Source organism: Phocoena sinus, chromosome 15 (assembly GCF_008692025.1).
Source record: "Phocoena sinus isolate mPhoSin1 chromosome 15, mPhoSin1.pri, whole genome shotgun sequence".
Classification (NCBI taxonomy): Eukaryota; Metazoa; Chordata; class Mammalia; order Artiodactyla; family Phocoenidae; genus Phocoena; species Phocoena sinus.
In genome coordinates this window covers 12,355,590-12,373,252 of record NC_045777.1, presented here as the reverse complement: position 1 = coordinate 12,373,252, position 17,663 = coordinate 12,355,590, and the positions used below count along the sequence as shown (strand labels likewise).

The window sequence follows — 17,663 nt, the reverse complement described above, 5'->3', positions numbered from 1 at the left end:
GTTCAGGTCTGAAAAAGTTGATTTTGTTAAATTTTTGCCAGTTTTTTTGGTTGCTCTTATGGAGGAGCAGCTTTTTAAAGGTCCTCAGTCTGCCATTCCCACTGTCGTGACATTCCATGCTATCTTATCTTGACTCTCCCCCATCCTTTTGTTGTGTCACCTTCTCTTCCTATCAGTATAAGCATTTCAGCTCTCAGCTCAGCTCACTGACCAGTTCTGTTCCTCTGATGCCTCATTGTTTATGTTAGTGGAAGTGCCACACCTGAAATGTTTCCTTTCTGTCTTTCCTGAGTGTTTGAAATTGAAGCTGCAGCTTCCAAGTCTAATTTTTATTTTATTATGTCTGGAATTCTCTTCCTAGAATTTTTACTGGCTCTACCAGACTGGATGGAAATGCAATAGGTATGTATTTGACTCACCTGTGACAACTACAGAAGCCTCCTATCATAACTGTCTGGCCATTACTAACGATGCCTCGTGTGTGTTGTTGGGTCTGGCCTGTAGTTGACTTTGTCCGCTGGCTGTGTGCCGTGTCCATGGATGAGCTGGCTTCCCCCCATCACCCCCGCATGTTCAGCTTGCAGAAGATTGTGGAGATATCTTACTACAACATGAATCGGATCCGACTACAGTGGTCCCGAATATGGCATGTGATTGGAGATCACTTCAATAAGGTAACTCTTCAAATTCAAAAACCCCACTCCATCAATGTCCAAATAAAAGGCAGGCAACTAACTTCAAAACAGAAATGATTGAGTGTGTAGGTGCGTATAATTCGCATTCCCTGTGGAGTGGAGAACGGCTCGTAGCATACCTACATATTGATAGAGCTCATGGAGAATGAATTAAAAATCCATTCGTATCTAAAATACTTTAATATCCCATATTTAGGAGGTAGGTTCACACCACAAAAATCATTATAGTCACTGGACAGACATTGGTGTTTGAAAGCATTGTGAAATCCTGAAGCACCTTCTGAATGACCAAAGATTAAGTTATGTTCTTTATATCAATAGTTTCACTCTAAATGTCACTACTTCTTGTATTCTGGCTTCCTTTGCCACCACTCTTCTAAAACCTTTGTTGAGGAAACTAACATTTATTTAAATCAGAAACAAGCCAGAGACTTCTGTGTTCTAAAACTGAAAACTATGGCGAGAAAACCAGATTTTTCTCCACTCGAGGTTTCGTTATATACACATAGGCACATGCACATGTAAATTGAACAAATGAAATCAGAATATATTTTATGTATATGAATGTCTGTATCTGTAATGTCATTTGCTTTTTAGGGGAAAACTAACAGCTTAACAACACTGTTTCACACCAAAACACATTTCATGATTTCAAAAAAATTTTCTCAGGCCTGGAGATAAAGAGTTGTAATAGAGATGCTTAAAAATAGTGTTAATAAAAGACAGTTTCTCCAAAAGAGAATTGCCCTCTCTACATTGAATAGGAGAAAACCATAAGAAGAAGTAATCTGTCGTTGGGATATAGAACAAGCAGTAGAGTGCTGGTAAATGATTTGTAGCGTCTGCTGATTTCTGTGGTGGGAGCACCACCCCATGATCGATGGAAGGTTAGCAGTGTGATGTCACTAAATGTGAACTGGGAAGAGTTGGGTAGTGTTGGCTTTTCTGGGCAGCTGGGGAACCCCACTGAAATGAGGCATTGTCACATGTAGTCTTGCTTCTAACTTGGTCCATCAGCTAATCAGAGTTTTTTGTTTACTTTGCTTTCTTATCAGCTCTAAGTAAGGTACCTCTCAGCACACCATCTGTTTAACAAACTGTCCGAGTGCCTTGTACCAGGTAGTAGACAGATGAGGTCCCTGCCCTCCTGGAGCTCACTTGGATCTTATGATGAAATAACTGATGGTAAAGGGTCAGGCAGTGCAGTGTGTCAGGCCTCTCCGGAGGTGACCTTTCTGAACCCTCAGTGAGGAGGTGGCCATGAGAGCCTGCAGATGCCCCAGAGCAACTGTTTGTTGAGTGAGTGGTAACACTGTCGTCTAAAGTAAGCAGTCAGCTCAGCAACCATCTTTCCCACTATTGTGGGTAAATAGATTCTTAGTGGACATCACTGATATGAACTTGTTTGAGAGAAAAAATGTGAACCATTACCATGACTGCACCTTGTGTTCTTGTCCAAGCCTATGACAAGCTTCGGATCTAGGCTGGCGGGTAGTAATTAGACACGTCGTGGTTGTCAACCTCATTACAAATGAGGTCCACTCCATCTCATCAGTGCTGTTAAGCACAAAGTTGTGGAAAACTCAGTTGCTCACTCTGGGACTCATCATTCTTTCCACCACATCAGGAGGATGTTCTGCTTCCCCCTGGGAGCCAGAGCACATGAAAATCCTGTGGGTTTGAAGAAGTAAATGGCCGAGTAGAGCTCTCAGGATTCTAGGACAGTCATTGTTTCTCTTCTTCTAAACTAGGGCACGAATATGTCCTGGGGTGTACAAAGCTGCATAGTAAGCGTGGTGTGTATTCCTGAAGCAGCCAGGGATTTTGAGCTAGGGAATAATGTTCTTATTAGTCTCTAATTACATCAACATTACACGAACACTTAAAAAAAATTACAGCTAAAAACACCTTTGGCCATCAGCACCCCTCAACCAGACCCTCCCCAAAGCTAGTTATTTTTTATCCATTCAGTATACAGGCCGACCTCAGAGATATGGCGGGTTCAGTTCCAGACCAAAGCAATAAAGCAAATATTGCAGTAAAGCAAGTCTCACGATTTTTTTGGTTTCCCAGTGCATAAAAAAGTTATGTTTACACCATACTGTAGTCTATTAAGTGTGCAACAACCATAAAAAGATATACATACCTTAATTTTAAAATAGTTTATTGCTAAAAAACGTGAACCATCACCTGAGCTTTCAGTAGGTTGTAATCTTTTTGCAAATAGTAACATCAAAGAACACTGATCACAGATCACCATAGCAGATATAATAATAATGAAAAAGTTTGAAATATCGCAAGAATTATCAAAATGTGACACAGAGACACAAAGTGAGCATATTTTGAAAGCATGTTTAATTAAATGTGTTTCATCATTAACCTTAAAACTGTCCAGCTCATGCCAAGAAATACCTTTTCTTCCTCCTGAGGTGTGTTTTCCCAGAGCGTTTGTTTTGAAGGCAGGCTGTCCATGTTTGAGGTTCAGAACCCCATATCCACAGTTGTTCCACTGTGCCTATTTCACCTCACCTCGTGTTCCTGCTCAGGTTGGCTGTAACCCCAATGAGGATGTGGCTATCTTTGCTGTTGACTCGTTAAGGCAGCTCTCCATGAAGTTTCTTGAGAAGGGAGAATTAGCCAACTTCCGTTTCCAGAAAGATTTTCTGAGGCCCTTTGAGCATATCATGAAGAAAAACAGGTATGTACATTATTCTGGAAGACCCTTAGTCAAATCTCTGCTGGGGGTCTAAAAAGGTCTCTTAGCACTAACCACACGATTCGTTTTTTCCTGTCATGTTTGGCGGAAGCAAATAAAATGAGCGGACTTTGATTCACACCTATTATCTCTAAGTAAATCACACTAAGATCTGTGTGTAACCTTTCCCAGAAGGGCAGATCATACAACTGCAGCTAGTAGAAGTACGTCATGCATCCTTACCGGGGGTCTGGGTGCTGAGGGAGTTCAGAGAAAGAGCCACTGCCAAAGCAGCCTCACACAGGGTCAAGAACTGTGTGACCCAGATTGGTTCAAGGTGGCGGAGTAGAAGGACATGCTCTCACTCCCTCTTGCGAGAGCACCGGAATCACAACTAACTGCTAAACAGTCATCGACAGGAAGACACTGGAACTCACCAAAAAAGATACCCCACATCCAAAGACAAAGGAGAAGCCACAACGAGACAGTAGAAGGGGCGCTATCACAATAAAATCAAATCCCATAACTGCTGGGTGCGTGACTCACAAACTGGAGAACACTTACACCACAGAAGTCCACCCACTGGAGTGAAGGTTCTGAGCACCACGTCAGGCTTCCCAACCTGGGGGTCTGGCAGCAGGAGGAGGAATTCCTAGAGAATCAGACTTTGAAGGCTAGCGGGATTTCATTGCAGGACTTGGACAGGACTGGGGGAAACAGAGACTCCACTCTTGGAGGGCACACACAAAGTAGTGTGCACATCAGGACCCAGGGCAAGGAGCAGTGACCCCATAAGAGACTGAACCAGACCTACCTGCTGGTGTTGGAGGGTCTCCTGCAGAGGCAGGAGGTGGCTGTGTCTCACCGTGAGGACAAGGACACTGGTAGCAGAATTTCTGGGAAGTAATCCTTGGCATGAGCCGTCCCAGAGTCCACTACCAGCCCCACCAAAGAGCCCTGGTAGGCTCCAGTGTTGGGTCGCCTCAGGCCAAACAACCAACAGGGAGGGGACCCAGCCCCACCCATCAGCAGACAAGCGGATTAAAGTTTTACTGAGCTCTGCCCACCAGAGCAACAGCCAGCTCTACCCACCACCAGTCCCTCCCATCAGGAAACTTGCACAAGCCTCTTGGATAGCCTCATCCACCAGAGGGCAGACAGCAGAAGCAAGAACTACAACCCTGCAGCCTGTGGAACAAAAGCCACATTCACAGAAAGATAGACATGATGAAAAGGCAGAGGGCTATGTACCAGATGAAGGAACAAGATAAAACCACAGAAAAGCAACTAAATGAAGTGGAGATAAGAAACGTTCCAGAAAAAGAATGCAGAATAATGATAGTGAAGATGATCCAGGGCCTTGGAAAAAGAATGGAGGCAAAGATTTGAGAAGATGCAAGAAATGTTTAACAAAGACCTAGAAGAATTAAAGAACAAACAAACAGAAATGAACAATACAATAACTGAAATGAAAAATACACTAGAAGGAATCAATAGCAGAATAACTGAGGCAGAAGAACGGATAAGTGACCCAGAAGACAGAATGGTGGAATTCACTGCTGTGGAACAGAATAAAGTAAAAAGAATGAAAAGAAACGAAGACAGCCTAAGAGACCTCTGGGACAACATTAAATGCAACAACATTCGCATTATAGGGGTCCCAGAAGGAGAAGAGAGGGAGAAAGGACCCGAGAAAATATTTGAAGAGATTATAGTCGAAAACTTTCGTAACATGGGAAAGGAAATAGCTACCCAAGTCCAGGAAGCACAGAGAGTCCCATACAGGATAAACCCAAGGAGAAACACACCGAGACACGCAGTAATCAAAATGGCAAAAATTAAAGACAAAAATTATTGAAAGCAGCAAGGGAAAAGTGACAAATAACATACAAGGGAGCTCCCATAAGGTTAACAGCTGATTTCTCAGCAGAAACTCTACAAGCCAGAAGGGAGTGGCATGACATATTTAAAGTGATGAAAGGAAAGAACCTACAACCAAGATTACTCTACCTGGCAAGGATCTCATTCAGATTTGATGGAGAAATCAAAAGCTTTACAGACAAGCAAAAGCTAAGAGAATTCAGCACCACCAAACCAGCTCTACAACAAATGCTAAAGGAACTTCTCTAAATGGGAAACACAAGAGAAGAAAAGAACTTACAAAAACAAACCCAAAACAATTAAGAAAATGGTCATAGGAACATACATATTGATAATTATCTTAAACGTGAATTGATTAAGTGCTCCAACCAAAAGACACAGGCTTGCTGAATGGATACAAAAACAAGACCCATATATATGCTGTCTACAAGAGACCCACTTCAGACCTAGGGACACATACAGACTCACAGTGAGGGGATGGAAAAAGATATCCCATGCAAATGGAAATCAGAAGAAAGCTGGAGTAGCAATACTCATATCAGATAAAATAGACTTTAAAGAATGTTACAAGAGACAAGGAAGGACACTACATGATGATCAAGGGATCAATCCAAGAAGAAGATATAACAATTATATATGCACCCAACCTAGGATCACCTCAATACATAAGGCAACGGCTAATAGCCATAAAAGAGGAAATCAACAGTAAAACAATAATAGTGGGGGACTTTTAACACCTCACACCAATGGACAGATCATCCAAACAGAAAATTAATAAGGAAACAGAAGGTTTAAATGACACAATAGACCAGATAGATTTAATTGATATTTATAGGACATCTCATCCAAAAACAGCAGGTTACACATTCTTCTCAAGTGCTCACGGAACTTTCTCCTGGATAGATCACATCTTGGGTCACAAATCAAGCCTCAGGAAATTTAAGAAAATTGAAATCACATCAAGCATCTTTTCTGACCACAACGCTATGAGATTAGAAGTCAATTACAGGGAAAGAAATGTAAAGAACACAAACACATGGAGGCTAAACAATACGTTACTAAATAACCAAGAGATCACTGAAGAGATCAAAGAGGAAATCAAAAAATACCTAGAGACAAATTACAATGTAAACACGATGATCCAAAACCTATGGGATGCAGCAAAAGCAGTTTTAAGAGGGAAGTTTATAGCCATACAAGCCTACCTCAAGAAACAAGAAAAATCTCAAACAATCTAACCTTACACCTAAAGCAATTAGAGAAAGAAGAACAAACAAAACCCAAAGTTAGTAGAAGGAAAGAAATCATAAAGATCAGAGCAGAAATAAATAGAAACAAAGAAAACATTAGCAAAGATCAATAAAACTAAAGGCTGGTTCTTTGAGAAGATAAAATTGATAAACCATTAGCCAGACTCATCAAGAAAAAGAGGGAGAGGACTCAAATCAGTAAAATTAGAAATGAAAACGGAGAAGTTCCAACAGACACTGCAGAAATACAAAGCATTTGTATTTCTAAGAGACTAAGAGACTACTACAAGCAACTCTATGCCAATAAAATGGACAAATTCTTAGAAAGGTATAACCTTCCAAGACTGAACCAGGAAGAAATAGAAAACATGAACAGACCAATCACAAGTAATGAAATTGAAACTGTGATTAAAAGTCTTCCAACAAACAAAAGTCCAGGACCGGATGGCTTCACAGGTGAATTCTATCAAACATTTAGAGAAGAGCTAACACCCATCCTTCTCAAACTCTGCCAAAAAATTGGCAGAGGAAGGAACACTCCCAAACTCATTCTGTGAGGCCACCATCACCCTGATACCAAAACCAGACAAAGATACTTCAAAAAAAAGAAAATTACAGACCAATATCACTAATGAATATAGATGCAAAAATCCTCAACAAAATACTAGCAAACAGAATCCAACAACACATTAAAAGGATCATACACCACGATCCAGTGGGATTTATCCCAGGGATGCAAGGATTCTTCAACGTACGCAAATCAATCAATGTGATACACCATATTAACAAACTGAAGAAGAAAAGCCATATGATCATCTCAATAGATTCAGAAAAAGCTTTTGACAAAATTCAACACCCATTTATGATAAAAACTCTCCAGAAAGTAGGCATAGAGGGAACCTACCTCAACATAATAAAGGCCATATATGACAAACCCACAGCAAACATCATTCTCAATGGTGAAAAACTGAAAGTATTTCCTCTAACATCAGGAGCAAGACAAGGATGTCCACTCTTGCCACTATTACTCAACATAGTTTTGGAAGTCCTAGCCATGGCAATCAGAGAAGAAAAAGAAAGAAAAATAATACAGATTGGAAAAGTAGAAGTAGAACTGTCACTATTTGAGATGATATGATACTATACATAGAGAATCCTAAAGATGCCACCAGAAAACTACTAGAGCTAATCAATGAATTTGGTAAAGTAGCAGGATACAAAATTAATGCACAGAAATCTCTTGCATTCCTATACACTAATGATGAAAAATCTGAAAGAGAAATTAGGGAAACGCTCCCATTTACCATTGCAACAAAAAGAATAAAACACCTAGGAATAAACCTACCTAGGGAAACAAAAGACCTGTATGAAGAAAACTATAAGACACTGATGAAAGAAATTAAAAATGATACTAACAGATGGAGAGATATACCATATTCTTGGATTGGAAGAATCAATATTGTGAAGATGACTATACTACCCAAAGCAATCTACAAATTCAATGCAATCCCTATCAAGTTACCGATGGCATTTTTTACAGAACTGTAACAAAAGATCTTAAAGTTTGTATGGAGACACAAAAGGTCCCAAATCGCCAAAGCAGTCTTGAGGGAGAAAAAGGAAGCTGGAGGAATCAGACTCCCTGACTTCAGACTATACTACAAAGCTACAGCAATCAAGACAATATGGTACTGGCACAAAAACAGAAATATAGATCCATGGGACAGGATAGAAAGCCCAGAGATAAACCCACACACCTATGGCCAACTAATCTATGACACAGGAAGCAAGGATATACAATGGAGAAAAGACAGTCTCCTCAATAAATGGTGCTGGGAAAACTGGACAGCTACATGTAAAAGAATGAAATTAGAACACTCCCTAGCACCATACACAAAAATAAACTCAAAGTGGATTAGAGACCTAAATGTAAGACCAGACACTATATAACTCTTAGAGGAAAACATAGGAAGAACACTCTTTGACATAAATCACAGCAAGGTCTTTTTTGATCCACCTCCTAGAGTAATGGAAATAAAAAGAAAAGTGAACAAGTAGGACCTAACGAAATTTAAAAGGTTTTGCAAAGCAAAGGAAACTACAAGCAAGACGAAAAGACAGACCTCAGAATGGGAGAAGATATTTACAAATGAATTAATGGACAAAGGGTTAATCTCCAAAATACATAAACAGCTCATGCAGGTCAATATTAAAAAACAAACAACCCAATCCAAAAATGGGCAGAAGACCTAAATAGACATTTCTCCAAAGAAGACATACAGATGGCCAAGAAGCACATGAAAAGCTGCTCAACATCACTAATTATTAGAGAAGTGCAAATCAAAACTACAATGAGGTATCACCTCATACCAGTTAGAATGGGCATCATCAGAAAATCTGCGAACAACAAATGCTGGAGAGGGTGTGGAGAAAAGGGAACCCTCTTGCACTGTTACATGTTACATATATTCCCACTGTTGGTGGGAATATAAATTGATACGCTATGGAGAACAGTATGGAGGTTCCTTAAAAAACTAAAAATAGAATTACCATATGATCCAGCAATCCCACTGTTGGGCAATATACCCAGAGAAAACCATAATTCAAAAAGACATGCACTCCAGTGTTCTTTGCAGCACTATTTACAATAGCCAGGTCATGGAAGCAACCTCAATGCCCATTGATAGACGAATGGATAAAGATGTGGTACATATATACAATGGAATATTACTCAGCCATAAAAAGGAACCAATTTGGGTCATTTGTAGAGATGTGGATGGATTTAGAGACTGTCAGACAGAGTGAAGTAAGTCAGAAAGAGAAAGATATCATATATTAACACATACATGTGGAACCTAGAAAAATGGTACAGATGAACTGGTTTGCAGGGCAGAAATAGAGACACAGATGTAGAGAAGAAACGTATGGACACCAAGGGGCTAAAGTGGTGGTGGTGGTGGGATGAATTGGGAGATTGGGATTGACATATATACACTAATATGTATAAAATGGATAACTAATAAGAACTTGCTGTATAAAAAAATAAATAAAATTATAAAATTCAGTTAAAAAAAGCAAGTTTATAACATGAGAAATGCTTAGTTGCTTAGTGAAAAGAGCAGGTTATAGAATTGGGCAGTCAGTGTAATAATAAAGGTTGTGATATAGTATATCTCTCCATATGAAATGCCATAGCATCATATAAAAGAATCTTTTTCTTTATGTTTTTCCCTACATCTTCTAGAACATTTATTGTCATCATTTATTACTTTTAACAGTCAAGCAAAAAACATTTTAATAAATATGTATAGTTCTTGCCAACAAGTTGTTTTTTTATCCCGGGAGAGAAAACTGTGAATTCATTGGTATTATGTGTTAAAGTCACCTAGGTATGTAGTCAGTCCTCCATTATCTGCAGGTGGCAAATTTTCTTCGTGGACTTTCAGCTAATTTTTAACTTTCTCCTTGTCTTCTCTAAGCAACCTTTCCTATTATCAGTTAGTATAGGTCCAGCAGACAAGCATGAATGTTATCCTAAGCCAGATGAAATTTGCAAGACAAGTCTCTTCTCCTAAAACCACTCTAATGACTTTCAGAGCTAGAGCGATAGAAGCATTAGGTTTGTGTTGCCTTGTTTCTTGCTATTTGTGAGATAATTGTGTTCACCCCATAATCATATATGTCTGAAGGACATATGTGCTAATCTGTTGTAAATATCCAGGTCACACCATGTTGAACCTTGCAGCTGCTTCAGAAAATGGACCATTTTTCTGTCTTCATGTTCTATTTTGTAATAATTAAATTTATTCATCTTAAGTTATATATGTATTCCCATCCAAGTGTATGTGTTTGCCATCCACAAATATCTCTGCCGAAAAACCTAAGAGGATATGCATTAAGAATTTAGGAATCGTTATCTCTGGGTGGCAAAATTATGAGTATATTAGTCTAAATGTTTGGGGCCAGAAAAATTGACCAACAGTGGCTTAAACCACAAGTCTATGTATTGTTTACTTAACAAGTCAGAAGCAGGCAGTCCCAACTTTGGTTCCATAGCCCAAATTGTAACCAAGGACCCAGGTTCTTTCTGTCCCTTTGTTTGGCCATAAACAGGGTGCTTTTCTTCCTTGAGCTTACTGTTTCATGATTGCTGGACAGAGACTTTAGCTCCAGGCATCATGCCGTGTTCACAGTGGGAGTGATTAAAAGAGGCAGAGCCCACCATCAGAATGGGAACAAGAGGAAAAGGGGCAGAGCCTACCAAGTGTGTTCCTTTTTTTTTTTTTTTTTTTTGCAGTACGCGGGCCTCTCACTGTCATGGCCTCTCCCGTTGCGGAGCACAGGCTCCGGACGTGCGGGCTCAGCGGCCATGGCTCACAGGCCCAGCCGCTCCGCGGCATGTGGGATCTTCCCGGACCAGGGCATGAACCCGTGTCCCCTGCTTCGGCAGGCGGACTCTCAACCACTGCCACCAGGGAAGCCCCCAAGTGTATTCCTTTTAAGACAAAAGCAGAACCTTCCTAGGAATCCCTCCCCTCCCATACCCATAGATTTTCTCTTACATCTGATTAGTTAGAACAGGTCATGTACCTCCCCTAGCTGCAAGGGAGGCTGGGAGATTGAGGTCCTGGCACATAAGATTGTCATATTGTCTTATTTATGAGCAGTTCCCTGAGGTCTGGCATGTTGCTGCCCAGATGAAATCAGACTTATTAAGGAGGTGGGAAGATGACTGCTGGGTAGGCAACTAACTGACATGTTGACTGTCTTACTATTTTTTCTTTTTGTTGCCTCTAATTTTTTTTAATGAATGTAGATTATGACATGCTTTAAAAAATGTTTTTTTAAGTGCTGCTTCTAAACAATGAGCTGTATTCATTTATCTTCCCACCGTCCAAAGTACAGATGACATGGGCTGCCCCATTCTTTCCTCAGGTCTCCAACCATCCGCGACATGGTGATCCGCTGCATCACCCAGATGGTGAACTCCCAGGCGGCCAACATCCGCTCAGGCTGGAAGAACATCTTCGCCGTGTTCCACCAGGCCGCCTCAGATCACGACGGGAACATCGTGGAGCTGGCCTTCCAGACCACAGGCCACATCGTCAGTAAGTGTCTCTGTTCCCTCCTGACTAATGTCCCACAAGCAAGTCTAGAAGGGTGATCATTTCTTTCCCATCTGTTTTACTCCCAAGAGTGGCTTGCTTGTTTAGCTACACTGTGATGTGCTAACGTGCCTGGTGGTGTGCTGGGCTCTTGACATGTGCTCAACAACCCTAGGAAGGAAACACAGTCGACCCTCATTATTTGCAGGTTCCACATTTGTGAGTTCACCTACTTGCTAAAGTTTATATGTAATCCCCAAACCAACATTCCTGGCCCTTTTGTGGTCATTTGCTGACATGTGCATGCAGAGCAGCAAAACGCTTGTCACCCAAGGCACACATTCCCAGCTGAGGTTGAACAAGGCCTTCGTGTTTCAGGTCTCTTACTGTAAATAAACAGGTAGCCTTTCTGTGGTAAAAACTTACTGCCACGTTTTTGGCATCTTTGTCTTAGTTAAACTTTGCCATTTAAACCAGTCCATAGCCCAGTGCTGAAGTGCTGGCCGGTGTTCCTAAGGGAGACTGTGGTGTACTTTATGGAGAAAAATAACATGTTTTAGGTTAGCTCCATTCAGGCATGAGTTATAGAGCTGTTGGCCATGAGTGTAATGTTAATGAATCAACAAAATATATTAAATAAGTTAAACAGAAACACACGTAAAACAAGGTTGTGTGTTAATAGGTTGATGAAAGTATTGTAACCAGAGCCTTGCAGGAACCTAACCCCTTTTTCCCCTAGGAGATGGTTCAGTATTTGCTAATTCATTGTTCACAGCGACTTTGTAGAGCACAGGTACCATGAGTAACAAGAACTGACTACAGTCATCCCTTCATATCTGTGAGAGACTGGTTCTAGGACACACCTCGGGTACCAAAATCCACAGATGCTCAAGTCCCTAAGATGAAATGGATATAATCTACACACATCCTCCTGTATACTTTAAATCACGTCTAGATTACTCATAAACACAACGTAAGGCTATGTAAATAGTTGCCGGTGCACAGCAAATTCAAGCTTTGCTTTTTGGAACTTGCTGCAGTTTTTTTTTCCCGAATATTTTCGATCTGGGGTTGGTTGAACCCACTGATGTGGATACCATTATTTCCCCCTATTTTACTGAAGAGGAAAACAGGCACAGAAAAGTAAAGTAGGACGACTTGTCTGAGGTCATGCAGCTGGGAGGTGGTGGAAGATTGACACCTGGCAGTCCAGCCCGGAGCTGGTGCAGTGTCCCTCCACTGTGCACTGACCACAGGTCCCTGGTCCTGCCTGTCATCACGTCACAAGATGTTTACTTGTCTTGGTTTTTGTGGAAATTGTAAAGCAGTGGGTCAGCTTTGATTTTTTGAGGTCGTTTGACTTTTTGTAAACTTCTCGCCCCTCGTATTCTTCTCTTAGGTGGTGTTTGTAGGGTTTTGAAAACCTTCCGTTTCTAAATTGCCTGTCACCTTTAGCTCACTGACTTTCTTTATCTCACTTTGTCTTCATAAGGCTCCAGTGAGGTAGCATGAAGTGTGGTCTTAGGGTAGAAACAGCTGGGGAATTAAGGGACATGCTCAGAATCCCAGAACTGGGGCCAGAGCTTTGCTCAGTGCTTAGCTTCTGTCAGGCAGACCCTCTGGGCCAACCTCACACACACATCCACGTTTATATCTTATATGGTTATGCAAGCTCCATCCTAAAACGGACACTTTGGCATCCTGGTGAAACTTGGTTTTCTCTTGGCTGTCCTCTCACTTCCTTAGGGCCGCTTCTCAGAAAGGACCTCTTCACAGAGTCCCCCTTCCCTCACCACCAGCCTTTTCTATCTTCTGTCCCCTTACTCAGCACTTACCCCAGCTGAGATGATTTTACATACCTACAGATTTAGGTGATTATTGCCCATTGGAGCAAAGGCAGGAAATTTGGTTACCTCTGTGTGCCCAGGGCCCACAACCACGCTTTGCATGTAGTCAGCACTCAACAAATGTTTGTTGAATCAGTGACTGTTTAGGCCTTTACATCATTGCGTGAGCTCAGGAACCAGTGTAGTTTAGCCCAAGTTGTACTCAATGCATTCATTCCTGAATAATTTAATAGGAAACCCTGTCTTCCAGAGACACTGACATGCTTTCCTTAGATTTTCACAAAAGTAATCATCTCTGGTATATGTATGTGTGTGTGTGTTTAATCCCCATTTCTGAAACCCAGGCTTATAAAAAATGTGCCTTTGTTTCCCCAGCAACCATTTTCCAGCATCATTTCCCTGCAGCCATCGATTCCTTTCAGGATGCTGTGAAGTGCTTATCAGAGTTTGCCTGCAATGCTGCTTTCCCGGACACTAGCATGGAAGCCATCCGGCTCATCCGCTTCTGTGGGAAATATGTCTCTGAGAGGCCACGGGTACGGTTTTCCTCTCTTCACTCATTTGGCCTGTGAGGGGGGGAAAGGAGTTGTAGGCAAAAACCCCTTGCTCCTGGCAAAGACCTTTCCAGCTACTCTTTTAGAAACGCATGTTTCCCCTAAACTAGATGTTTATTTCAGAATGCTGCCATTACAGGGGTTATACCTTTTATGTTATTTTGTACGTATGAAGTTATTTTATTCACACTGAACTTTTATATGGTATTCTACAGATTATTTTAGTAGATGATAATAGTAGTTTAGCTATGAATTTTGGCAAAGCTGAAGAAGCAAGACATTTCTATTTGAAAGAAAACAAACCTCTCTTTTAAGAAATGACATTATACCAGTGTGATGTGGTTGAGAAATCACATTTAAAGATGACCTTTTGGGCTTCCCTGGTGGCGCAGTGGTTGAGAGTCCGCCTGCCGATGCAGGGGACATGGGTTCGTGCCCCAGTCCGGGAAGATCCCACATGCCGCGGAGCGGCTGGGCCCGTGAGCCATGGCCGCTGAGCCTGCACGTCCGGAGCCTGTGCTCTGAAACGGGAGAGGCCGCAACAGTGAGAGGCCTGTGTACCACAAAAAAAAAGAAAAAAAAAAAAAGATGACCTTTTGTTTACTTCCAAAAATGTTTAGTGTTTTTCTGTTACATCTCACCTTTCTGAAGAGGCCTGCTTGGGACTTCCCTGGCGGTCCAGTGGTTGACACTTCACCTTCTAGTACAGGGTGTGCAGGTTCAGTCCCTGGTCGGGGAGCTAAGATCCCACATGCCTCGCGGTCAAAAATCCAAAACATAAAACGGAAGCAATATTGTGACAAATTCAATAAAGACTTTAAAAATGGTCCACATCAAAAAAAAAAAAAAAACCTTTAAAAAATAAAGAGTCCTGTTTGGTTCAGCTGACTGTCTCAAAACACTGAAATTGGGTGGAAATGAATACAACTAAACTGATGGCCTGTATAGATCTCTTCTTAAGCATTCTTTACAGAAGTGTAAACCCCTCAGATGATAATGTCTGGTCCCTACAATGGTTCATTAAGATGTGATGATAATGAGAGCTGCTGTTGATTGAGTACTCACTACATGTCAGGCAACATTCTAGGCATTTTGTGTGTGTAGATTTGTTTAATCCCACATCAGGCCTACAAGATGGGTAATTATATCCCCGTTGTACAGGGGAGTTAACCAAAGCAGAGAGAGAAATTGCCTAATGTTAAATAACCAGGGTAGGTTAAAGAAATTCCGTTACCACAGACAATACTACTTCAAGAGTGGTTAAGGAACAGAGGGCTCAAGATCCCAGAGATAGGGCAGAAAGTAGGGCTTCCTACTTAGCTAGATTGCCAGCTCCCAGCTGCATGACCTTGGGCGGCTTACTTAATCTCTTAGTGCCTCAGTTAACTCATCTGTATAATGGGACCATTATTTCTTCCTGCTTCATGGAATTGTTGTGAGAATTGTTAATCCATGTAATGCACCGTCACAGTCCCTGACCCATAGCAAGCATTTAGTAAATAGTAGCTGCTGCCACTATTATTTGTTTTTTTTTTTTTTTTTTTTTTTTTGGCTGCACTGGGTCTTCTATGCCGCGCACGGGCTTTCTCTAGTTGCAGTGAGCGGGGTGGGGGGGGCTACTCTTCGTTGAGGTGCGCGGGCCTCTCATTGCTGTGGCCCCTCTCGTTCCCGAGCACAGGCTCTAGGCGCACGGGCCTCAGCATTCGTGGCACGCGGGCTCCAGGCGCGCAGGCTCAGTAGTCGTGGCACACGGGCTTAGCCGCTCCGCGGCATGTGGGATCTTCCCGGACCGGGGCACGAACCCGTGTCCCCTGCATCGGCAGGCGGACTCTCAACCACTGCGCCACCAGGGAAGCCCCCACTATTATTTTAAGTAATACGTGTTACACTAACTTTCCAGAAAGGCCTAAGATATTGAATCATCCTGGACACTTTGCTATCACCATTTGACCTTTATTGCTTTTCTTAATGTACCACCTCCTGCCCCCAGGACTCTTGTGGTCAGCCCCACTCAACTTATTCTAAAGCCCACTAAGTTCCAAAGGTTCATAGGGGGAAAACTGCTCATGTGCCCTTGGAACAGGCTTGTCTCTGTCTCCTCAGGATTGCCCATCAGACCCTTGCTGAATGGGTATTTTCAGGAGAGGAAAATGTGCAGGGCTTTAATCTTCGTGTAGTTCTGTTTCAGTCCCTTCCTTTCACTTGCTTAGTCTGTCTCTGAGAGGTGATTCTCACTGTAGGTGCTGCAAGAATACACAAGCGACGACATGAACGTGGCTACTGGTGACAGAGTCTGGGTCCGAGGCTGGTTCCCCATCCTCTTCGAGCTCTCCTGCATCATTAACAGATGCAAGCTAGATGTACGGACAAGGTAACCGTGACCTAGGGTGGTGCCCCTTCCTTCCGTCACGGAATGAGCCTCCAGCCCCTGCTCCCCCGGCCCCAGGCTCTCCCACTGTCTTCTCTGCTGTCCTCTTACCCCACCCGTTCCCTCTTCCACGCTGGCTTTCTTTCCTCCAGAGGGCTCACGGTCATGTTCGAGATCATGAAGAGCTATGGCCATACCTTTGAAAAGCACTGGTGGCAGGACCTGTTCAGAATCGTGTTCAGGATTTTTGACAATATGAAACTCCCCGAGCAGCAGTCGGAGGTGGGTGATGACTAAAGCACTGCCCTGGGGAGATGGGAGAAGAGCCCCTCCAGCCTTTGTCTGCGTCTGGTGTTGCATCGTCATCCACGGCACACGGAAGTCTTAAATACTGAGCCATTTCGGGTCTGTTTTGAAAATGGAAACATCCTTCCTGGCCTTCTTCTACCAGTATCGAGTAGTGCTAAGAAACTCTCCCCATCTGGGGAAGAGTGAGGGGAAATAAGTCACCACCATCTGCCTACTTGGCCCTCAGGCATTGGACACGCAGGCACCCCACTGGTCCTCTTACTTATTTGCTTCATGTCGACTTCTGAACAGTTGGTAAAATGTGGAACATCTCTTGTCCCTTTAAAAATCCATTAAAAGGATTTTTAATGAGGTTACAGCTGGCAAATATTAGGCCTTTTTTTTAAAGAATGTTTGATACATCTGGGAGTCTTTGTTATTTCTCCCCTAGGGACAAGGGGGTCAGGAAAGGATGTTCTATCCCAAGATTTTTAGATGGGAATGCAACATTTTTACATTCTTTTAGGAACAATGTTTCCTCCCTCCCCCTGGTATAAAAGTACCATATGCTTAATAAAGAATATTAGGAATATACAGAAAATTCATAATTTTACCATTCCGAAATTAGACTTAATGCTATGGCAAACTTCCCTCAGTCTTCTACATGGTTCAGATGTGGTTGAGGTTATAGTATACGTACAGTTTTCTAATCTTACTTTAAAGTAAAGTTTTCTTTCTTATAAAACAGGAAAACAAAGAAAAAAATTTAAACACCCACAGTTTCAGTCTTCCACTGGTATCCACTGTTACCCCGTCAGATAGTTCTTGTGTGTTTGTATATCTCATACCTTTTTTCTTTTGACAAAAATGGAATCCCACCTCACATACTTTTTAACTTAATACATAAGTATTTTTTCCACAGCTGTAACTTTTCTTCTACAATGTTTTTAAGGACTGCAAAACATTCCTAGTTGTGGATG

General features: G+C 42.0%; 1 protein-coding gene across 1 annotated transcript in view; it reads left to right on the top strand.

Annotated features, from left to right (window-relative positions):
- ARFGEF2 (ADP ribosylation factor guanine nucleotide exchange factor 2) overlaps positions 1–17,663 on the top strand; it is a 100,366-nt gene that overhangs the window by 62,780 nt on the left and 19,923 nt on the right. Inside the window, exons 24-30 of the mRNA XM_032605372.1 lie at positions 362–402; positions 505–674; positions 3,242–3,393; positions 11,457–11,629; positions 13,849–14,009; positions 16,268–16,398; positions 16,548–16,677. Of these exons, the coding sequence (XP_032461263.1) occupies positions 362–402; positions 505–674; positions 3,242–3,393; positions 11,457–11,629; positions 13,849–14,009; positions 16,268–16,398; positions 16,548–16,677 (958 nt within the window). The remainder of the gene's footprint in view (positions 1–361; positions 403–504; positions 675–3,241; positions 3,394–11,456; positions 11,630–13,848; positions 14,010–16,267; positions 16,399–16,547; positions 16,678–17,663) is intronic.